At 41.5% G+C, this 23143-nt stretch overlaps 1 protein-coding gene across 4 annotated transcripts in view; it reads right to left on the bottom strand.

The window, feature by feature from the left end:
* LOC121952348 (semaphorin-3F-like) overlaps positions 1 to 23143 on the bottom strand; it is a 94728-nt gene that overhangs the window by 16541 nt on the left and 55044 nt on the right. For 2 of the 4 annotated variants that reach the window (XM_042498978.2, XM_088083334.1), the window contains exons 3-10: positions 18081 to 18241; positions 17657 to 17719; positions 17107 to 17226; positions 14396 to 14485; positions 12651 to 12744; positions 8838 to 8957; positions 8465 to 8604; positions 6453 to 6567 (exon numbers count right to left, since the gene is read on the bottom strand). In XM_042498978.2, coding sequence (XP_042354912.1) covers positions 6453 to 6567; positions 8465 to 8604; positions 8838 to 8957; positions 12651 to 12744; positions 14396 to 14485; positions 17107 to 17226; positions 17657 to 17719; positions 18081 to 18241 — 903 coding nt within the window. The remainder of the gene's footprint in view (positions 1 to 6452; positions 6568 to 8464; positions 8605 to 8837; positions 8958 to 12650; positions 12745 to 14395; positions 14486 to 17106; positions 17227 to 17656; positions 17720 to 18080; positions 18242 to 23143) is intronic. The other 2 variants (XM_042498996.2, XM_088083338.1) reach the window with 1 other exon arrangement.

Below are 23143 nucleotides of genomic sequence, written 5' to 3'. Positions count from 1 at the left end.
TGGACTTCTAATTTGGAGCCTTGAGTGTGGCCTTGTTGCCATCTTGGATAAATGGGACCATAATTTACAATGTGAATATCATGCTGTATTGAAAAAAAAACTTAAAACTAGCAATTGAGACCATAAAACTAGCTAGTAAATTAAGTGAGAAATCGGGTCATATTTTTTATGGACTTCTTTTTTGCAATCAGTGGAGTCGCCCCCCCTGCTGGCCATTAGAAAAACTGCAGGCTTAAGGCACCTCAGCATTCACTTTTTAGACTTGGAGGTCTTCTTTCACACACTCTATGCTGGAATCATTATTGAACAGACTATCAGAAATAACAAGAGCTTAAAAAAGATAGCCCTCCTGCCATTCTCACATCCTGCGACGGAAACAGTAGGTGTTAAACCACAGCAATCAACTGCAATGGGAAATGGAATGATGGCCTCAGGAAGGACACACAAGGTGAAGGTTTTATTGACAAGATAGCACATCAGAACTGAATCTTGAGGGACTTTGTCACCTAAACTCAAAAAAGCAATCCAAACCACACATCAGACACACAGCAATGCTATTTAACCACAGAGCAGGGAAATCAGACAGTCTGTTTCTCTAAAGTCTAGACTGGGACTACGTGATTACTGAACCACCTGAGACTGCTCCCTTGGAGACGGGACATTTAAGCACGATGTGTGAGGATTCTTCTCTTCTTGTGTTCATAGCTCATGTCGTCTGCTTCAAGGAAAAGGAAATATCTCTTCTCTCCCAAAAGAGAACTGCATCATAGACTCTGAAGCCAATTCTAGAGGTCTCTAAATCAAGAACGCTCACAGACTCTGTCCGACCGAGCTCTGACATTGGACACTTCCTGCTATAGATAATCTTTTGGTCGATACTGAAAGGTCCACAGAAACAAATAAAGAGGAGCGAAACATGTGATGGGTGATAAGTCTCTCTCCTGTTCTGTACCTGACCTAAATACAAATCCCAGGAGTCACGTGCACACTGCCAACAATAGGACAAGGGCCTTCGGTAAGAAATGGAAAATACGCATCCAACCCAGTTGCGAAGGGGAATGACCATGGAATAAAAATGTGATTGGTGAGCAAGTCTACAAGCCAGACACAGAGGGATCAGGTTAAAAATATGACTATTAGGGCTCAGAAAGTGTGGAAACAGAAGGAGAACTTAACAATGCAAAAAGATACCAGAAAAGTGTTTTTGCAGAACATCATGATGTTACAGTGAAGTTGACCTTTGAGCTTTTGGATAAACAATGTCATTACTTTATCATTACATCTGACAGACATTTGTGCGAAATTTTGTCATAATTAGCATAGGAAGTCTTTGAGATTTGGTCAAAAACATTTTATGTGAGGTCAAAGTGATCTTGACCTTTGACCCTCAACCAATAAATTCTAATCAGTTCATTTTTGGCTAAATTTGAGGAAACTCCCACAAGGCCTTCTTGAGATATTATGTTCATAAAAGACAGACACAAGGTCAAGGTGAATAAAACCTTTGACCACCAAAATCTAAACGGTTGCTGTTGAGTCTAAGTGGACATTTGTGGCAAATCTGAAGAAATTCACTCAAAGTTTTCTAAAGACATTTCTATTATGAGATTGAGATGGATGCAATGTCACAGTTGCCTTGACTTTTGACCATCAAAATTTAATCAGTTCACTGTTGAGTCGAAGTGGATATTTGTGCCAAATTTAAAGAAATTTCTACAAGGCTGTCCTGAGATATTGCTTTGATGAGAATGAGTTGGATGCAAGGTCACAGTTACCTTGACCAAATCTAACCAGATCATTCTTCAGTCCAAGTGAAGGTTTTGGCCAAATTTGAGGAAGCTCTCTCATGGCCTTTTTGAGATATTACTTTTATGAGAATGAGACAGACACAGGGTCACAGTGATCTAAACCTTAGATTGCCAAATTCGAATCAGTCATTGTTGAGTCCAAGTGGACGTTTGTGCCAAATCTGAAGATATTCCCTCAAGGTGTTCTTAAGAATTGCTTTCATGAGAATAAGATAGATGCAAGGTCACAGTTACCTTTACCTTTGACCAACAAAATTTAATCATTTCAATGTTGAGTCAAAGTGGACGTTTGTGCCCATTTTGAAAAAATTCCCTTAAGTATTCTTGAGGTATTGCGTTTACGAGAAGGGGATGGATGGATATACTGATGTACGGATGTATGAACAGATGTATGAATAGATGTACCAACGGACAGACAACCCAAAAACATAATGCTTCAGACATAATAACTGACTATTGCTGGCGCAGAGGCATAAAAGTATAGTAATACAGATTTATGCACTTGCAGTCCCGTGTAGTCCAGCATGAGAAATTAGCTGTCAGGCTGCTATGCAGATAGAATGATTCGTGGAGGGGGTGAGCATTGTCTTTGAATCTGAACTGCCTGGCTCTGGTCCTGTCCACATGAGTGAGTCTATACAGTCAAGCCTTCCTCTGGGGACTGTCTACAACCGTGAGCTCATTCCTGGAGAAAAGGATAAAGCTAAGCGATAGCAAGCACATTGTCCTTATTTCCCAGGCGCTACCAAATCCCCCCAAGTCACATCCATGCACACACACACCACCATGCCATCTTTCACAGCTGCCACAGCCGAAGCAGTGGAACGGTCATGGGTTAGCCTGGACGCAGCACGACGGGCTGCCATGGGCGTCACACAGCAGATGATCCCTGTCATGACATACAGCTGTTGTGCTGCAGAAATGAGCAATTTGCACGCAAGAATGCGTTAGTGTATGTATCGGCAGACAAAATGCTGCTGAGGCCAAGATAGAGCTATCATGGATGTGGCTAAAAACAAATCAAGTCTTATAAAAAACATGGGATAAAATGAGCTTTGTGATTTGCAATAAAAGCTATCCGCACAGGGCAGTGATAACTTAGCTCCAAGGGGATCTTGTGTGTTAATAACAGCTATGAAAAGATCCATATTATAAAACCTTTTTTCCTATGTTTGTATGGCAATAAAATCTCAGTTGCCATACATCCCAAGATTTCATGTTCTACTTGACCGGTCTTTGTGGTTGTTTTGTCTCTCTTAAAGTCTGCTGTGCATTCCTCTAAGTCCCTCTTTTTCTCTTGCCCTCTGACTTTTCATCTCTCTAGCTATAGATTACAGACTTGTTTTAAAGTGCTTCACATCTAAAATGCAAGCGCTCCTCTCTATTTTTGTATGTTACTGAATAAAACTCATTTTAGCACTGTGTTTTAAATCACTGTGGGTCATTTTGGTACAAGTTGTCAGATGGAGCCAATAAGTGCTACATATTCCAACTGTAAAAACTCCCCAGGTCTCAGGCGTGCTTTGCCATAATGTCTTTCTACATAGGACTACCACAGCTGTTTTTGATATTTCAACAAACTTCTCAGTACTTTTAGACTAGTTTCATTAAAACTCCTAAAGAAAGGAAGGTTTAAGAATCTACCCACTCAAGCAGGACTAGTGGATCTTCCCTAATTTATTCTGACTTGAAACAACCTTCAGCTGTGTAGTGTAGCCTAATGCATCTACAGTGCCTCCTGACTACCTAGGTCCATAGACTCTTAAAGATTGCCCGTATCCCGGATATTTTAACATCACTTCAGCATAGCGGGGGTAAGTGGGGGCGTATTGTCTATCTTTATATACAGTATATGAGTATAATATGCTAAATAGTGAGCTTTAGTGGTATGTTGATCTTGCTAATTTTGGCCTGGCTAGCTACGTCCACTGACTCCAGTCTTGATACCAAGCTAAGCAAAATTAAGCTAAGCTAATTGTCTCCTAGCTGTTGCTTTATATTGTATGTACAGTCATGAGTGTGATGTCAATCTTCTAAACTTACCCTCATCAAGAAAGTGAATTGACGTTTTTTCGTGGAAATGCCCAACTATTCATTTTCAATACCACCCTGGGAAGCTAGCCAGCAGTTAGCTAAGCCCAGCTTAAATACTGGAAACAGGCTTTATACTGAATGTACAGTCATGAGAATGGTATCAATCTTCCAACTCTTAGCAAGAAAACAAATAAGCATATTTCTCAAATTGTCCAACCAGTCCTTTGATGACCTACATCCAATGTGCATTTAATGTGTAATGGTTAAAGACAAATTTGCCCTTGAGACATACTAAAATCTCCACTTCCCTCTGTAAACACAAACTCTCCAGCAAGACATGTGAAGCCATTAACATGAAACTCAGTCATATCCAATTTATTGTTCCCTCTAGGAGTCTTTGGCAGGGATGGCTGCTCTGCAAACTGACATGCTGTCTTCTCTATGGGCATGTCTACCCTCTCATGCCTGCTCTCGGTCATTCACTAGCCTGTTCTACTAAACATTTACAGCCTTACGCAAGCAATATCCGCAAAATCATCACCAGCCAAACACTGATGACTTTCCAACTCTGTCAGTGAACGACTCAGCGCTGCATGCCCATGTCAACACTGAACCAACCAGTAAAGACTCAACCCTCATTTGTAGAGGCAAAGTGAGCCCATTCACACTCAGAACCACTCTTACATAATTTTTAGTGAAGTGGCTTGCACATACGAAAAGACCGAAGAGTTTTCAAGTGTGTGTCACTCGGGATAAAATAAATGATGGCTGTGAAAACAAAGCTTTTACAGGCAGGTCGAAATGAAAGTGTGGAACGTGTCGGCAGATAAAGAGACGAAAAATGATCAGCAGATTCAACAGGCATGGCACTTTTCATTCTTGAGATTAGCTCAAGAGCAACAGTTGCCTCACGCATCCATCCCCTATCACTATTTGGCTCTATTTTAAACCAGTGAGACAGAAAGGGAAAGAGCTTCCCCAGGAGAGGCTAATAGTCTCACACTCGCAGACATTCCTGCTGGGTGATCTGATCTGCCCGCCATCGGGCCACCCTCTTTACACACACAAAAAACAGACACTTTTGTTTAAGACATATTGAAAGACAACTACAGTGGTGGGATTATGCGTGTCATTTTCATTTCAGTGCGCTGTACGGGCCATGTGATGGGAGTGGGCTGCTATATGGGCCAAGGACTGAGCTCTAGCGTGTGTGTGTGTGTGTGCGTGTGTGTGTGTTTGCAAAAGCGCACTCTTGGCAGGTGCTGCAGTAGAAACTGACCCTGCTGCAGTAGACTGTTCTCTACTTAAGATTTCAGATGTGATCATATATGACAGGAACCTGAAAATGAATATGTCTGATATAAATCCACTCATGTCATTTTTCTATTTTTTTTTTTTGCCATTCAATACCTGCTGTCAAAATGATTAACTGCACAGAGAAGAGATTTCTTTCAAACAGGGTGTAACAAAAGCACAGAGGTACTAATAAAAAAACTTGAGTAATACTATTCTCTTTGGCACAAAGTGGGATTTCAGTGTTAAAACAAATTTTTGCTATTCCATGTCACAGATTCAAGATGTTTTAATATTTAAAGAGGACCCACTATGCTTTTCCATATTTTGTTTCCTATACATAGTGTTACAATGAGGGATGTTCGGATTAAATTTGGCCAAAATTTCAAATGCATGTAGAAGTAATTCCTATGAGCAAAAACCTCAGCGTTCAGGCACCGTTTCCAACATTTTTACTCCTCTGGCTACAGTATGACATCATGGCGTGCTAGATTTCTTTATATGGTCATTTGCTCCGGGCACACTACTAGTGTTTACATTATGTAGCCTACACTGCTACATGTTGCTACATGATAACATCAAGCAAATGTTGGCTGCCAATGTTGTTAATTGCTCCCTGTTGTCAAATCTTATTTCTCCTGGAACATGTCTGGTTGTGTTAAGAAACTTTTAATTGTGACTTTGAGGATATTGGCTTAATTTGTTTCAAAAACATGGGAAGAGGGCAATGAGCAATGAAAGAAGGAATGAACCAAAATGTATGGAGAAATCAGTGAAAGGAAGTTACCTGAAAACCATAAAAAAAAAAAAAATTAAAGAAAAATAAAGTTAAGAAAAATAACACAAAGGAAACTACCTGACGAAAAGTGCTTGTTTCTTTCCCCAGACATTTTCCCCCTTGCTATTTTAAAAATACTTTTCTATTTTTCTATTCTATTTCTTGAAATTTGTGTAACATTTCTTAGTAAGTTGCTCATTGCCTTTTCCCCATGTATTCAAAAGACAATAAAACAAATTAGATCAATTAGTTTAAAATTTTAAAGACTTTGAAAGGCATCTGAAAGCAGAACAAGAAAAGTGATGTCGCTCCAGGTTTGGAGGTGCATGGCTAGATGTGAAGGATGTAATGTAGCAAAAGAGCAGAGAAGTGAAAGGAAAAGACATTCCAGGGCTGACGGCATGTTTGATTGACAGCAAAGTCTATACAAAACCCCTCCTCCCACACAGAGTAACCCACAGATCAAAATTTCAACTGGAAATATTTAAAAGGACCAGAGAAAATTCTCAATATGCAGGTCTGTAGGTCTCTGTACTCACGGAGCTCGTCAAAGTGTGTCTCCATGCCGTCGGCCCCAGGGACTGAGCAGATGAGCCTGGCCTTCAGGAAGGTGCTCCACTTGTTAACCAGACAGCAGTGGCCTCCATCATCATTCTGTATCAGAGAGGGTGGAACAGTGTCTCCATCACTCACTTAAACTCACATCCTCCTCTTTCTTCCTCTTGAAAACAAACCCAGGTGGAGCCACCCACACACACTATACGGTGCGTGTTGGTTTGCAAAGCCAGGAAGCTAAAAGGAAGGGTGGGGGGGCTAAGATGGTAAACACCGTCTCTTCCTATTTAGACTCTTCCATCTGTGGTGGAGCGAGGCCAGGATCTATCCCAGTAAGGAAGAGCTGGTACCAGTATGTGCTTTAGACTCCTCAGTGTTTCCCACAGAATGAGAGTTTATGTGAGGTGGCAGCTGACAAGGAGAGGAGACAACAAAAAACTTCTTTTTTTTTGTTAATGTGTGTGTCCCTTTGTATCATTCTGTGTCCCCTGTCTTAATTTGTAAATTTTTGCAGATCTGTGAATGCAATGAAAGTTGAGCTCTCCATTATGTCATGCAACTACCCACCCCAAAAGTCACAAACTGCTGCTGAGGAAAAAAAGAACTCAGAGAGAGCTCCACCTGCGCTGTGTTTATGGACCCACAAAAATCTCAGAATTAAGAGAGGGGACATCGAATGATAAAAAAGGGATAAAGGGACACACGCATTTTAAAAAAATAAATAAATAAGAGAGAGTTTGCCTTTGTCCCTCCACCGCACAACATGATTTAGCCAAGTAGGACGTGTTCAAATCGTGAAAGACGCACAGGAGCAGCACACTGATGATGTCAGAAGGCTTTGATTGGTTGATCCCAATGTTGGTGCAGGATTGCAATGTGAGATGTTGATACAGGGACATGGCCTACTTGGCTAAACCATGTCGTGCAGATAACTGACTTGTCGATCTGTTCATAGTTGATCAGATAGAGGCAGCTGCTGCGAGTTTTGGATTCAGCAGAATGAACGGTTAAGTTTCAATTCACCTGATGTTCTGCTGCTCCATCTGTGCCCAGAGTACACTCTGCACCCCAAGAGGTATATATTTCAACTCCGAAAATAGACAATATATTTGTGGCGGCAAATGTTTAATCACGGCATACCACCAGAAATAAATGAATATTTGGGCAACCCTGGTCTTCAGTAATCAGCAACTTTGCCGAAAGCTCATGAGCCTATATATTTTAATATTTCATTTTAATGATGGCCGTAGACTCCTCGTGCACTTCTGATGAATCCCATCTTGGGAATTTCATAATTTCCAGCATCATTACACTATGTTGCAGAGTGTGTTTTTGGTGGTATGCAGGGTGCAGAAAGTGGCGGTAAGAGTATCCAGATGTGTGGCAAAGTGAAAACGACAGGACAAACCCCGCTGAGAGAGGGACGACTGTTTGTGTGCCAGGTCACCACCAGACCCCCTCAAATAATTAGAACGGTGAACAGCTGTGGCAACGAGTACACGTACAGCACATTTTCTCACTTACACCCGTGCTTATACACCCCGCTGTAGCACTCTGCTACACACGCAAATCCAAGTGGGAACGCATACACTCACACTCACACCATAAAAACACTGTAAGTTGTGCCATGAGCTCCCCACAGACTTTTGTTGTTGTTTGTTTTTGTCGCTCAACTCACTTTTTTTTCTGGTGTGCACATGCTTTTGTGGATGGAGTGAGAGGGACTCAAAAAGAGAGTTTTAGAACTCAAGTGTTTTAGGACTACCAGGGAGATGAGGTCAGAGGATCACAGGGTCAGAGGTCAGAGGGCGACCTCCCAGACAGAGGGATGCATTGTAGACAGGAAGGTTAAAGACACATGTGGATTCCAGCATGTCAGCGTTGGCCAAACACTGGTTTGCCCCGGGAGCTTCCAGCCTGTTCTTCATATCATTGCAGGTTTTCTTTTCATTATGTTTACACCCAAAAACAAACATGCTTCTCATTGTGTACACACCAGGCAGATGCGTCCGATTCGGGACTGGGTCACAGGACTCTGACCCATCTCAGAGGACTTCTCCCGGAAGAAGAAATAAAGCTTGTCGTCGTTTCTCTCTGCGCTGTCTGGGATGAGGTGTACGTGGATGAAAGTGGGGTCTGAGAGGAGAAGAGGCGTTGGGATGTTTAGAGACAGGATGAATTTGGGTAAACAGCATTTCATGTTTATCACTCGTTGAGGGACTCTAAACATACATAAACAACAGAATCTTTTCATTTTAGCCCTGCATTTGGAACCCTGTTTGGGTCGTGTATTGAAAACTCATGCAGGAAGGCTTCATAAGCTGGATAAAAGCCTGATGTATCATTTATAGGCTAAATAGGACATTTACCATTTAACCATCTGGAGTTGTACTGATCTGTTCGCATGGCAGTCTTTGTTCCCAAAGTACGGAAAATGGCAGAGTCGGTTCCCATAAAGTCAACATAGACCCCAGCGTACAGTTCACCATCTGAGAAAGAGAGAAAACAGCTCAGTTTAGTGAAATTCCTTGACTCTGAAATTCCAGCACCACCCTTGGCACAACACACTAAGGCTTTTATTTCAAAATGTATATTTAGAAGCCAACATCTCAGGACTCTTGATTCCGCAATACAGAAGCTCAACGTAATAAAGTCATCATCCACACATTTATCTCAAAGTGGTCAGGATGATTCGAGATGTCATTTGTAATTTGTTGGGAAGGTTTCTAGAAATGAAAATGTAATTTTTATAGTTAGAAACTACAGGATGAAAAGAAAGAGTTAAATTGTCTATTTGCCAAGCTCTGCCCCCATTTTGATGCTATGCTGTGTGCTGTCGGGATGGCACTTTTTTGGAGACCGAACTGGAAGATACCACCACCCTGTTTCCCTTGAAAAAAAGACCATGGAATTTTTCCATTGGATTTTGGATTATTGCAAATAATGAGCTCTTTGGCAAATAAAATTTAGGGATAATTTAACCAGTGTTTCAAAACACAATGTTAGCATGTGCGGCATGTAAACTTTAAAAAGTTGTCTGAAAGACTTTTCAACCAACTTCTGTACTTTTAGCCTTAGCATTAGCTTACACTAGATGGATACAGGTAATAACATATGACAGGCTTACTGAAAGTTGTTTCCAACTGAAAACTAGAATCCAAAAAGAAATTTAAGAGAAGTTGTTATTAGACTTCTCGCAGATATTTAGTGATAAATCTGTCCCTCTTGTGCTGCAGGAATGAGTACTTAATGAATTAGCCTTTTTGCACTTACCATTCCGTTGTCTTGAAGTCAGTTGTTTTTTGAATGGGTTTTTGGTTAGAGGCCTAAAATAAGGTCTGCTATTAACCCAAGCCTTTCACGTTTTGTTCTACAACATAAAATATGTCAGTTAATATCCCATGCAGCTCGTTCAGCAGCAGACTGTTGCAACCACAGTGCAAGAGGGAACGCTACCGCAGGTCCTCTTTAACAGCACGACTTAATGTAGCACTGTTATGTCTGCTGTATAACTCATTACTTCCCTACCTTGTGCAGTACTGTATGTTTGTACTGTTTTTTATCTCTATGCAATATTTATTCCACACTGTGTATTGCACTTTAGAAATCTTCGCTGAAAGGTGTATATATGTAAATAGTCTTGAGTACTTTATATTTTATATTTTGTTATATTTGTATATTTCTAAATTTCTGTTTGAGCTGCTGTGATAAGTGAATTTCCCTGGTGTGGGATCAGTAAAGTTTTATCTTGACGTGAACTTTTGGCTTTTATGCGTCTTACACTTAATTCCCTTATTGGTCTAAAACCAACTACCCCTCCTAACTATTGAACATTTTATGTTTATTTTCTTAAAAGTTCAAATAATTCTATAGGTAGATTACGTGGGGGAAAACCACTCAGAATTTATGGCATACGTATAATGAAGCGTTACCGAAAACAGCGCTTAAACTTCCTTAAACAGCTTTCGCACGCACTCCATAAAGACATAAAATATGAGCACATCCATGTGTGCAGGCTGACAAATGTATACAACAGCCTTGTTAAGCCACAGGAAGGCAAGGTGTTGGTCGTCCAGCTGCTGGAAGGGCCCCACTGGAGAGCAGGTGCGACTGTCAGAGCTCTCAGAGATGGAGTAAGCAGACAGCAGGAGGGAGAGCAGAGGAAACAAAAACCACTGTCCTACCACCATTATATTCAATGTCATGGTCCTCATCAGCGCTATATGGAGATTGATGATATATCATTAAAACGTCCACGGATGACAGGATGTCTAATGTGGTGGAGAGCTGGGCAGTCAGTGGGCGATGGTAAATCTGTTGTTGTGCTACAAGGTTCTTAATCCTTATCAACACCGACTACAGTGTCCCCTGTATGATGCTAACTGGTGGAAGTGGGAGACAAATCCATCTTGGATGACAGTGCTGGTTCCATACTGGTCAGCTGGCACTGTGCTAATGTGGGAAAGCAGTGCCAGTGATTTACACCCGCCGTCTCGCCCCACAGGGAGAAGATCGCCTTTCACTAGTGGCAACTGTGTGATCTGGACCGGACTACATGACCTTGGGTAAAGGGACAGAGGACACTGTCTTCATGAATGCTACAACAGATGATCTGCTAAACTGAGCCTTAGTACATGTACATTTACTGTTACAGGAAGCAGAGATAGTGAATATAAAAGGTAGGTACAAGTACATGACTATGTCTTTTTTCTTTATATTTTAGTACATGACTTTCCTCCAACATTACACTGTTTTTGTTATTTGTTGGGCCACCAAAAGCCTCCAGAAGGTTTAAATGCTCCTTGCTGCAAATGAACATACATGCAGTTTCTATAAAATAAACAATGGGACACTCAGTTTTTACAGTTGGATTTTTTTTTAAATTAATAATTGATGAGGTTAACAGGTTGTTAAGTTATTTAATACATTAGACCAATGCATTAGAAAATTAACACTTTTAAATGCTGTCTATTATAGCCTTTTAAAATAATGATGGTTTTAATATGCTCTGCATTTAGCAGAAAGGTGTGTATTTACAATTCCTGAGACAGCCAGGCCTTCAAAATGTATGCGTATGCATCATGGATATATAAAGAGGGTCTGGATACAGCATGGAGGCAGGGCCTTGTTCATTCCTATTAGAGCTGCTCATTAGCACATGAAGCAAAAATAAAAAGGTCTATTTTCACGGCATGAAAGAACTCGGATCCTCTACATTACTGGGCCCATGAGACTTGCACACTAGAGACTTATGGGAGCTGAGCAAGGCCAAGTGTGCCCGAGCGGGTAACTTCCACCGGTGGCGCAATTGACTTCCGTCTCAGCACTTTGCTAGCTTGAGTGGGGGTCTAAAAAATGCAATCTTGCAGCTCTATTAGACTTTCAGAATATTATAAAACTGGATGACTTAAATCTTGACATTGAAGTAAGTCATTTCGCAGAATTTTCACCAAAAAATCTCCACTGATTTACAGATGTCTCTTTCTCAATGTAAGTCAATGGGAAAAAGTCTTTCTGTGTGTGGGCATCACGTGACGGATCTGGATGGTGTAATTCCACTTTTGACTATTCAGGTTAGAAAATATTAATGATTCAAAGATTTCTACTGAAATGCTCCTACAGATGGTTCAAACACAGATTTGTGTGTACACACTGTTTGTGAATGAGGCCCATTTTCTGCTGGCGACTGGGCTGCACATACTTCAGGCTCTGTGGGAAGTAAGGCTGTGAGGGTCCTGGTAAATATGGGAATAAAGATCATTTTACTATTAAAATTGTAATAAAAGCACTGAAAATCTTTCCAAACATGTCCAAAGTATTTTGATTGGAGGCCACTAATTCCCCAGTGAGGGGTCACATATTATTCTACCCATCTCCACCCTAACAGAGAAATTAGATATAATGATTAGGCTGATTAAAGTCAGCAACTCACTGTGGGAAATGGGCACAGAATGCAAAGGGCACTGGGGCCTGACCCTCTTAACTTAATTTCAGTGGTGGACAATAAATATTTTCTGCTAACAAATGTTGCCAAAAACATAAATTGTGCACAGCGAGACGGCCATATAAAGAAACGGGAGACAAAAGATGAAGAATCCATATGGGATGACACTATGAAGACCGCTGGGCCTGAATGTGCCCGCGCCTCCACCCTCATGTGACCAAACCCAGATGATACTCACTGATCAAAGCTGACACGCTGTTGAGCTTCGGGTCGTAGGAGCACTTTCCCTTCCCAGATTCCACTTTGCCCGGCTCCAAGTGGAAGATTTCTTCCTGGAATGGAAAAAGTCATATGGCAATAAATTCAGCGCTCTTCATCTTGTCACTGTGATTCCCCTGAGCGGAGGAAAATGAAGCAGAGAATGTGCTCCCACTGACTCCTGTGGGACCTGCGCGGCCTGATGGGGGGATGAAGTATTAGAATAATGAGCGTGCGTTCATACAGAAAAATACATGCAGGGAAAGCTAGGAATTTCTAATCCACCGCTACGCCACTCTGCTGCGGAAAACAATGTGTCGTGGGCTTCCTCTTTCGGTATAACAAGCTGCATGCCAAATATCTCTCAGCTTCTCGGTGCCTGTGGCTGTGCAGGCCGGCTGCTGACACCTGTAATCCAGCACAGTGAAAACAAACCTGGGATGGAGGCTGGATGACTGATGCTCACTGCTCATGGCATCCCTGCACGCAAGAGGTGACTGGCAGGAATTTGTGTATGTGAGTAAAGAGGGGAATGAATCGGTAGCATGCGATGACATGTTCCGTAGCCCCGCCTTGTGGACCACAGCATCCCCTTTTTTCACTCCCATCGGGCGCAGAGATGGAGACATCTCTGTCATTGTGCATCAACACCAAAGCAGGGGAGAAAATGTGGCATAATGCCAAACTCACGTCACCGGATCACCCTTGCGCAATTCCCTACTCATCTTTGATTAAAATCACCACTCGTGTAAATGAGGAGGTGCTGGCAGCTCACTCCCAGCCATGCCAGATGTTGACGTGTAAAAAAAAAAAAAAAAGGGTCACAAACATTTATGTGTACCAGAGGGAAACTGCCCTGAACATGTTTTTACAACCCAGCTGTAAAATATGACCCTGCGCAAAAGTTGCGACATATTTAAAAAAAAAAAAAAAGAAAAAACTTTTTAACACAAGTGTCCCACTTCACTCCTACAAAAGTCCCTCTCTGTGTTTCAAAGCACTTGGAGAGCTCAAACAGTGGAGACAAGTATGTGGCTTTTTTTATTTCCTTTGCTGCACAGCTAGTTGGCTACAGATGGCTGGTGTTTGCTCTGGGCTAACAGAGCCTGCTGTGGGAGTGGGTCAGATGCCGAATAGTCCTGCCGCCTCTGTGGGAGAGACTGCACCACATTCCTACAGGAGGTGGAGGGCTCGGTGTGGTGGAGGGACGATGGGTGGGACATCCTGCATCGTCTCAGATAAGCAGGATGAATGATTCGTTATCTGTTGCATGGGCGCTGCTCAATAGATGCTGCATAAAAAATGAATATGCCATGCACTGAACAGCAGTGAAAGCCTGTTTAATTAATTTTACAAAAGTCAACTGATTTTTTTTACAGCCTGAGAAGCCATTTTCACTTGATAAGCAAGTACTCATGCAAAATGTGGCATTTAGCACAAATGCAAAGCACAAACGGACGAAGGGAAAGGGTGCTCAGACAATGAGGCTTACACAAAGAAAATGTGAGAGAAACAAGGGAGAAACAAAATGAGATGACATCCACACAAAACCTTAAGATTGTGCACGGACTGGAGAAGATGCATGCCAAATGTTACGCAGATGAACGAATAATGGCCAGGTTAAAGACGGGGTTGACAAAATGTGCAAGAGAGGGAGCATGCTGCTGGTGACCACGAGCCCAGGTGGGATGCAGGGCTGCGGTGCAGACAGGGCCCACATCGCACCTTTAGTCCAAGTGTGTCGTGCACTGCGCTGGGTTCAGCTGCGCGGCTAGCCCTTCCTCTGGCCTGGGCCATCTGCAGATACATGGATGTCTAAAACAGGAGACAGCAACACAGTCTGGATGTTACGCCAATGGTGTGGAAGGATCAAGGACCTTCCTGAGCTCCACTTGCATCTCCTCAGTCTGTCCGGACTTCATGACTCGGTGAAAGACTCCCCAAACCAATACTGCTGATATTAATCCTTCGGGACTGTTTGGTGCATTTTACATGCTTTTCATTCTTCATTCTTTTTTTTAAATTACTTTGGCTGTGTTCATGCATATGGCATAAATTTTGGCAAGATTGTGTATTTTCGTTTAATGTTGGAATTCCCAGCTCAGCTCCTTCAATAAGTCTAAAATACACTGTATAAACAAAATCATACTGTTAAGTGAAATAAATGCGCCACTGAAACCCACAAGAACTGCAATTTTTGATCCCATAGCCATCAAAGCATAAAAACATGCATTGTACTATTCCTGGGCGTCATTCTGGGTTTTTGCCTTGGAATTTGTCATTTTTACTTTTTTAATCTATGAATATAGTGGCATCATGGCAAAAACCTGGCATTTAAAGGGTAACAGTTCTGAAATATCTGATATTATGATTAGAACCGATGTTGGTTAAAAAAAAAAAAAAACTCCATGAATGTCAAAAATCGTATTAATGATAATATTATTCAAAGCTTGATTTTGAAAACCACATTCTGTGCGCAGACCGATATGAGTGTGTGTAATATTAAAGTGGGCCCGAAGGGTGTAATTCAAGTGCATAAGGAAAATACTACATATGTGCGTATGCACGATTCGACAGGGAATATGTGTAGCTTTGTTTGACCAGATGGTTCCCTATCCTGTGGTTGAGTCAATAAAGGCTCACACAGTATGCTACATACATTCCACTCAAAGCTGCTGCCAAAGCAAAACATTTGGATATAACCATTTACAAAAGCTACAAGACTCCTACTTTATGCACTAGAGAACTTAAGGACATACCCTACAGTGCTGTAATTAAATGACAACAATCTGTCTGAATGTTGAATCAATAATGACACAAAAGTTTCCTTAAAGGTATTACTGTCGGCATTGGCCGCTAAATGTCGCATTCCCTTTCCCCCTTCTATTACATTTACGTCACGTTCAATGTGACTTACTCAGGTAGGACCATGGATGCATAAAGAAGATCTGGATACAGCACAGAGGCTGTGTCCTGTTCATTCCTATGAGAGCTGGTCATTAGTGCATGAAGTAAAAAATGTTCTTCTGTGGCATGAAAGTACCCGGATCATACGCATTACCGGGCCCAAGAGGCTTGCGTACTACAGCGGTACGAGACGAGACTTACAGCGGCCGAGACGGTTCTACAATACTGATCCCCTCCCCCCAAATGATCAAACCTTAGCTTTGGGTTGCCAGTCAAGAGGAAAAGTAAATCTCCCTCAGGTGGCTTGTATTACTGTCAAACTCTTTTTTTCACACTGAATGGCAACTAACAAGACTGTTGATTGCTAACACTGAGATAATGTGATACCAATTTACTATTGGCTCAAGAGCTTGTTAGAACCAGTAACCAAAAGTCAGACATCTTACACAGGCACAATAAAAACACTGATATAAATGTGGACCCATCTTATTGGAGAAAATTATTAAGTCACAACCATAATACTTTTTTTTTGGAAAAACTTTGTTTTTACTCTGCACCTTTCTAAGTAATAAGTTAAGTTTTGTGGATGTCATTTTTTTGTGGATGTCTTTAAAATTGCATTTTATTACTAAATAAAACTGTTATCAATAATACCTTTAAGTGTGTCAGAATATGCATGTGCATGCATGTGTTTGGAGTGTATCATTTCATGTTTTTCCAATCATTGTTAACTCCCCAGCCCAGCTGAGAAAGGCGGTCACGGGTGTACGACTCGGACCTGTCTGCTCAATGTGATGGAGAAAAAACCAGCCCTCTCATTAATGGACTAGAACTGGAACATTCCACTGGCACCCCATAATGGGAGCTCCCACTTCCAATTACCCAACGTCTCACATGGTAGAGGCTGGCGGGTGGACTGGATGCATGACGGCGTGGATGGGTAGGTGAGTGAATGGATGGAAGCCCTTCGTTAGTACAGGGTCATGGAATAACTGTATGCAACAAGGGAATCATGCAAGCCGTGCTTGCTGTTTCAACCGCACAATATGTCTCGAGGGAGAGTCCAATGGGAAATTTACTTTTTATTTATCCCCTTTTAAAAAAGTCCCCTGGTCATCATTAGGGAACAAGTGTGATATTTAAGGAAGAGTGAGGTGTTAAAGGCGAGGTAGCAATGCCTGGCTTGGTTTAGGAAATTCAAGAGGTCCCATTAAAGGCTGAGACTAAACAGAGAAACTTTAACAGCTCACTGGGGATGACAGCTGTGTGCTGGTGAAGCTGCGCTGGCTGTTTTGCCAGAGTTTGGGCTTTGCCGGAGTCATGGTATCTTGAGCAGGCTTAATGATGGAGGTAAATTGTAAAGGGAACCTAGAGTATGGTGGATGGAGAGTAAGAACTTGGGTAAAAGAAAAAAAAGAAGAGGCCAAGCTATGCCATTCATGATGCAGGTGGAGAAAGCTGTTTTCTGTGTTGATGCACTGAGAGATCACCTTCTCTGCTTGGACATTCCTTTAGTCTTTAAGTCTAACCTGAGGTTTGCGTCCGCGGTTGACGAAGGTACAGACTGGATTGTAAGCTCCGGTCCCGCAGACGTACAGCTGAGTCCGGTTCCATGGCTCGATCAGGCGAATGAAGTTTGCACATTCCTCCTGGGGACGCAAAGAATTAAACTGCAATAAACATCCAAATGAAAAGCCATTCATAGCTATATTTTACTGGTGCACCTCCTGCAGATTTACCAAAGTCCAAGAGAGCAAAAATAAACCATTAATACTGTGCTTCTCTATTTGGACAAACTAACAGCGAGAGATGTTTTGGTGTGTGAGGATGGTGAGATTTACTTTGCTCTAATTCACTCCCGTCTCCTTGGCTAGACACAAGGGAATCAGCGCGTTTACTGGGCCAACTCCGAACCTCACAGGTGATTTTTACAGGTTCCTCACATTAATGTGCACAATGGACAGAACTGTATGCTTCTCAGCCTGTGCATTTCATTTTTTTAGCCTATCAAGTTGATGGAAATCACCTCAGCCGAATGACCCTACTGAGCTTACGAGTGCTGTCAACAGGCGTACTTACATTGGCATCCTTCCCGCTCACGAGGCACTCCATCCTTCTTCGTTCGGACACTGGCCAGTGGATCTGTGACGGGGAAACAGAAGATATTTTATGGGTAATAGCCAACCCTGTTATACATCACTGCCATTTATTAGATTTTTGGGCTAAAACTGCAAAAGGGATATCCACCCAGGCTAATATTAGTCCTTTTGGAATTGTCATAACCCAATTACAGCTTTTTAATGACCTGGCAATAGAAAAAGTGCACTCCAAGAAAAACTAGAGCGTGCTAACCAATGTGGCTGCTGCTGAGGCTATAGAAGAGAACATTTTACCCCTGGGGCAGCTGTTGTAGCGCTGAGGTAAAGGTACTTGCTTCATCGAAGTGAAACAGCCCATTTGAGGGGCTCTGGGTAGGCAGGGCATGGGAATGAAATGGTCTTACGATATGTGGGTCCTTGTTGATGTCATGGAGGTCCAGGGACAGGATGTGGTCCTTGCTGCCAACATACATGCGGTCATGGTCCTCATCCATACGCAGGATCTGATAGTCGGACGTGTTGAGGAGGTAGGCGAAGTGATGAGCGGTGCCGGTGGATCTCAGCTCTGCATGGAGACACAAATATGCCCGTTAATGACAGCTGCGGTGCACATGCACATTTTCACACACACACATGCATGCACAACTGACACATTCCTCATGCCACTCCTGCATACCCGTGTGGAGTTATCTGATGGTTTTCCACCAACACTGTTGTAACTTAACACCGCACATTAGAGACAAGTGCTACTGAGTGTCTGTCACACTGTGTTGATGGCTTAATACCGCCTGAGTGGATCAGAGGATCTAGAAAGTCTCTCATCATTCATTGGTGGCGTGTCACTTCCCTTCAGAAAACAGATACAGTAGTTTGACTGACACAATGTTTACTATATATAGAGGAGGATAAAGTGGATGTACTGAGTTTAGATTTTGGCCACATCCACATAATCTGTTGTTATTTTAAAACAAAACTCTCCATACACACAAGCATTTTAGCATCATTTCAGGGACAATCACTGTCCATACTAACACACCTATCACATGGCTATTCATGTACACTTGGCACTATGTTTGAATAGTTACAGAAAATACTACGGTGCAATAGCGAAAAAGTTAGACCACAGATCTCTTTGCATGGTCTAACAGGACCATTCCTCACTACATGAGTATAGGGTGGTCAAATGGACAGAAAACAGATTGGAAATTGTTACAAAGCAAACATGACACATTAGAGCAGCACTGGAAATACTTTCCATAGCTGGAGGAACAAGCAAGGTGGAGGACACGCACATCCAATAAACTTTTACAGGTGCTGGATCAAATAATCTAACTACGGCAAGAATCAGACAGGAGATCTGTCACACTGTATTAAAGGCTTCCAGTAATTTTCAGTTGTGCAACGTTTCGGAATAACAGAAATCTTTGTCAGGTATTTTCAAATCCTGAAATTGATAAAGGCCTGACAAAAATCTTTGTTAGACTGAAACGTTGCACAATAAAAATTACTGGGAGCTTTAAATACAGTGTGCGGATCTCCTGTCTGATTCTTGCCTTAGTTCAAATTTTTGATCCAGTGTTTTTACACCAGGTTTCATTCAAGAAATGTCCAGAATTCAATATTGATTGTTTCAGCTACCTTTTGTTATGGTTGTGCAATTCTAAGTTTCACACTAAATATTGACTTCAGTCTGAAACAACATTTTGTTGTGACTTCTTTCGTGTTTTAGTGCATTGTATCTCTGTATTCTTTGTATCTCAGTAAAGACACTGAAAAATGTACACACACACACACACACACACACACACACACACATATATATATATATCCTAATTACAACTTTGCTAATACAACAAATCTATGGTGGCCTAAGACTTTGCGCAGTACTGTATATATAATATAGCGATATTAGTAAAAATAATTCTCCATCCATATGTTGGGATGTTTACAACGCCCATACTTACTTCCGCCATCGACAATGCTGCCTCCGTTTTAAAGTACATTATTACAACCTCCACCACTGTCACCTCATTTTTTGTTAAAGGAAACTTTTGACTCTGTCCTCTAGTGCCATCGACTGGCTGTATCTAGACCATCATAAAGGACACATGGAAATATGACAAACGTTTGAAACAGACATATCTATTTTTGTAGATAAAGGGAGTGTAAATAAGCTTACTTTTCCTCATCCCTGGTTGGGTGCCACTCTATGGTCATACGAGTGCGCACCTTTGGAAAGACAATGCAGTCAACTAGTCCTCTCATGTCCAGAGTAACCCAATCCCCCTATAGCTCTGTGTTGGAGTGTTTGTTTGATATGTTCGTCTTGGTTCAGCAACCTTGTACAGGCAGGGCAGAGAGGCCACTGCAAAGACAGCCAAGGCCCCATGCCACACCATAGACAAACACACTCCTCCACAATCTATAGGGGGGAGGCATTAGAGGGTGGCCCGCACATATTGTTGGACAAACATGGAAGTTTCACTCAAACAGCAGGAAAGTCCCATTTGCCACTGTTTGACTTTATTCTACAACCAACAGACCACAGAAGGCTGAAACAGGGAACCACACTTTGAGGTTAACCCCACGTTCTTTGGTGTTGATTTAGCAGCCAAAAAGTGGTGAAGGGAAACCAGAGGATAAACTGTCACATACAGTTAGCTTTGTTTGACTGTTTACAAATGATATATCAGAACGGAGGCGTGCCGGTGTATCATAAAAAGAAGGAAGTGTGAAATGTAGTCAGCGTGGGGTGTCGGATATTAAAAGCAACACCCTGTACTTGTAAAAGTAAGAATAACTTTGAGATATGAAAATGTTTCAGGCAGTTGATGAATAACCACATACTTTTTGCAAGCTCTGTATGTGCAGTCATGTTCGGCATGTTTGAAGTCACTGAGAAACATTCCAGCAAGGTTGTTAGGTGGTTTGGCAGAAGAGGTCTGGACAGCGAAGCATGCAAAGCCATCAACATGTCCACCATCGGGGCCTTAAAATAAACACCATCTAGAGACCTTTTTTAAACAGACTCCCTATGGAATCCGATATTACCAGTCTTTCCTGCCAGATCTAAATTTAACGTGGGGGTTATGTCAATAAGCAAAGATTAATAGCATTAGATTTGCTATATTTGTACAGTTTGATTTAATAGCTTTGCCCACCAAAGGAATGTTTACAGAGTGATTGACAGCTGTCAGAGATGCAACATGTGGTTGGACCTTGCGATTATTTGTCTTAGAGACTTAAGTTGAATGATGAGTCCCCATACACTCTCGCTGTGTTTATGCGTGTGTGTGGATAGAGTGAAACACACTGGATAAGTACGCATCGCACACACACACACACACACACACACGCAAACACACACACACACACACACACACACACACACACACACACACACACGCAAACACACACACACACACACACATTCCGAGGGCCGGTCGAAGCCCTTCCTGGAGCAGGTTGTCAGCAACCCTTCAGTGTGTTTCAGTGTTTGTTGTCAGAGAGTAGCTGGATGGGACCATCTGTCAGCTGAAGAGGGAATGTGAACAGTGCATAGCAACAACACACCCTGCAGAAGGGCGCACATTAAGATACAAACACACGTAATCTCAATCTTATCTCCCAATCGTACGATGCAGATATAGATAGTACAGTCTGAGTGCACTCCACTGCATGTCCGAACTCTACATCACAGCAAAAACTCAACACTAATGACATATCTTTCCTCACACCTTATCCTCCATATCTAATTGTAATGTAGACGACATCACAGAGAGCTGTGCTTATTAGATGATGGCGTTGTTTTAGAAATGAAAGCCTGCAGAGATCCCTGGTCTTTCATTATGAAAGAATGACTCAGATCTGAAGGATCTTTAACTGTTTAAAGCCCCACTCCAGAGTATTTTTATGATATTTTTATGTTTTTTTTCTGAGTCATTTTCTGACAATGTTGTTTAGCTACACTGTTTGCCAAATACTTTTTTGACATAACTTTTGTGCTCAAAGTTAAAAAAAAGGTTGTTGCTAAAACAGGAAGATGACTTTACACTGTAAAATCTGGCAGGTTGCTCTTACTTCAATAATATGAGAAACCAACTGCCTTGAAAAAGTAAAGTAAATATAACTGTAACTCTATATCTTTGTTTAATATTGAAATAGTGAGTCCACTTTTGCACACTATTGCAGCTACAGCCCATACAGTCTGATGTGGAGTGAAGTCTGTGTATTTGATGGAGTTGGCAGTTCAGCCACTAAAATGCCTGAATGAATAGATCTACTAGAAAGCCTGTGGCATCTGGTGGCATTTTGCTCAAGGGTTCAGGTACTGGTACTAGGGCTGGGTGATATTGCTTTAAAATAGAGTGCAATATGTTTTGGCTATACACGTTATATATATCTATATATATATTAAATTTTCCTCTTAACTAATGTAGACTAGTAAAATACAACATTATTGATGGAAATGCAGTTACAATTAAGTTTTATAAAGTAGCTCCCGCCATATAATAAAGTTAAATAAACTACTGTTATCATAGACTTATAATGAAGTCAAATAAAGCATTGTTATCATCAACTAAACACAAGTGGGACCAATGGTTCTGTTATTCTGAAGGACCCGGCTAGTATCACATAAGAAACTTTGATTTTTTTGTTGCAGACTTGAAGTTTCGGATCAATAGATGATTGTTAGCGCTAGCAGACATTTAAACCGTCACTGTGGCGCATAAAACCTCTCCAGTTCTTCTTTTAATAGTATAGTAATAGAGATCATGTGAGAAGTGATGCGTAAACCCAGATGTAGGAGCCGTGAAATGAGACATGTAAACTAAATTAAGTGCTTATTGTAAGTGTCACAAGGGTCAAATTATCGTACATTACAGCGGTTTTGGAATTACTGATTGTACATCGCATGAAAGGAAAAATTATCATACACATTCAATAATTATCGTACATCTGGCAACACTGTTTGTTTATGTGTTTGTGAGAGGTAGAAAGCCACATGCGCGAGTGACAGAACTGCAACAGGAGTTTCTTTTGGCCGGGGCTTAAAAAAACGTGACAATAGGTGTTCGCAATATAGTCCCTAATTGGTACTGGTATCATAATTCTTAAAATGATACTCAGCCCTTTGTAAGGAGTATAATTATTAAGCAACTGTCATCGAGTACTGTCAAAAAAACTGCCAATAAGGTAATAAAGACCACACAATGGAAGCCCTGTACTGTACAAAGTAGACAATATACAGTATGGATAGCTTACTTATCAGAGATAAACATAAATTGTAAGGCAATTTCTGACACCAAACCAAAACCTCATTCAAAAAACCCACTGACTTCAAGATGAAGGAACCAGGAGTGCTGAAATGATAACCCCATGGGCCCTTCATTAGGGGCTTTACATATGGAGCTCATGCATCTGGCCTTCTAATACAATAAGAATTTAATTGTTGAAACCTTTCTCC

Source organism: Plectropomus leopardus, chromosome 2 (assembly GCF_026936395.1).
Source record: "Plectropomus leopardus strain MGB_pleo_1.0 chromosome 2, ASM2693639v1, whole genome shotgun sequence".
Classification (NCBI taxonomy): Eukaryota; Metazoa; Chordata; class Actinopteri; order Perciformes; family Serranidae; genus Plectropomus; species Plectropomus leopardus.
The sequence above is the reverse complement of the archived record's forward strand: the minus strand, read 5'-3'. Positions and strand labels throughout refer to the sequence as shown.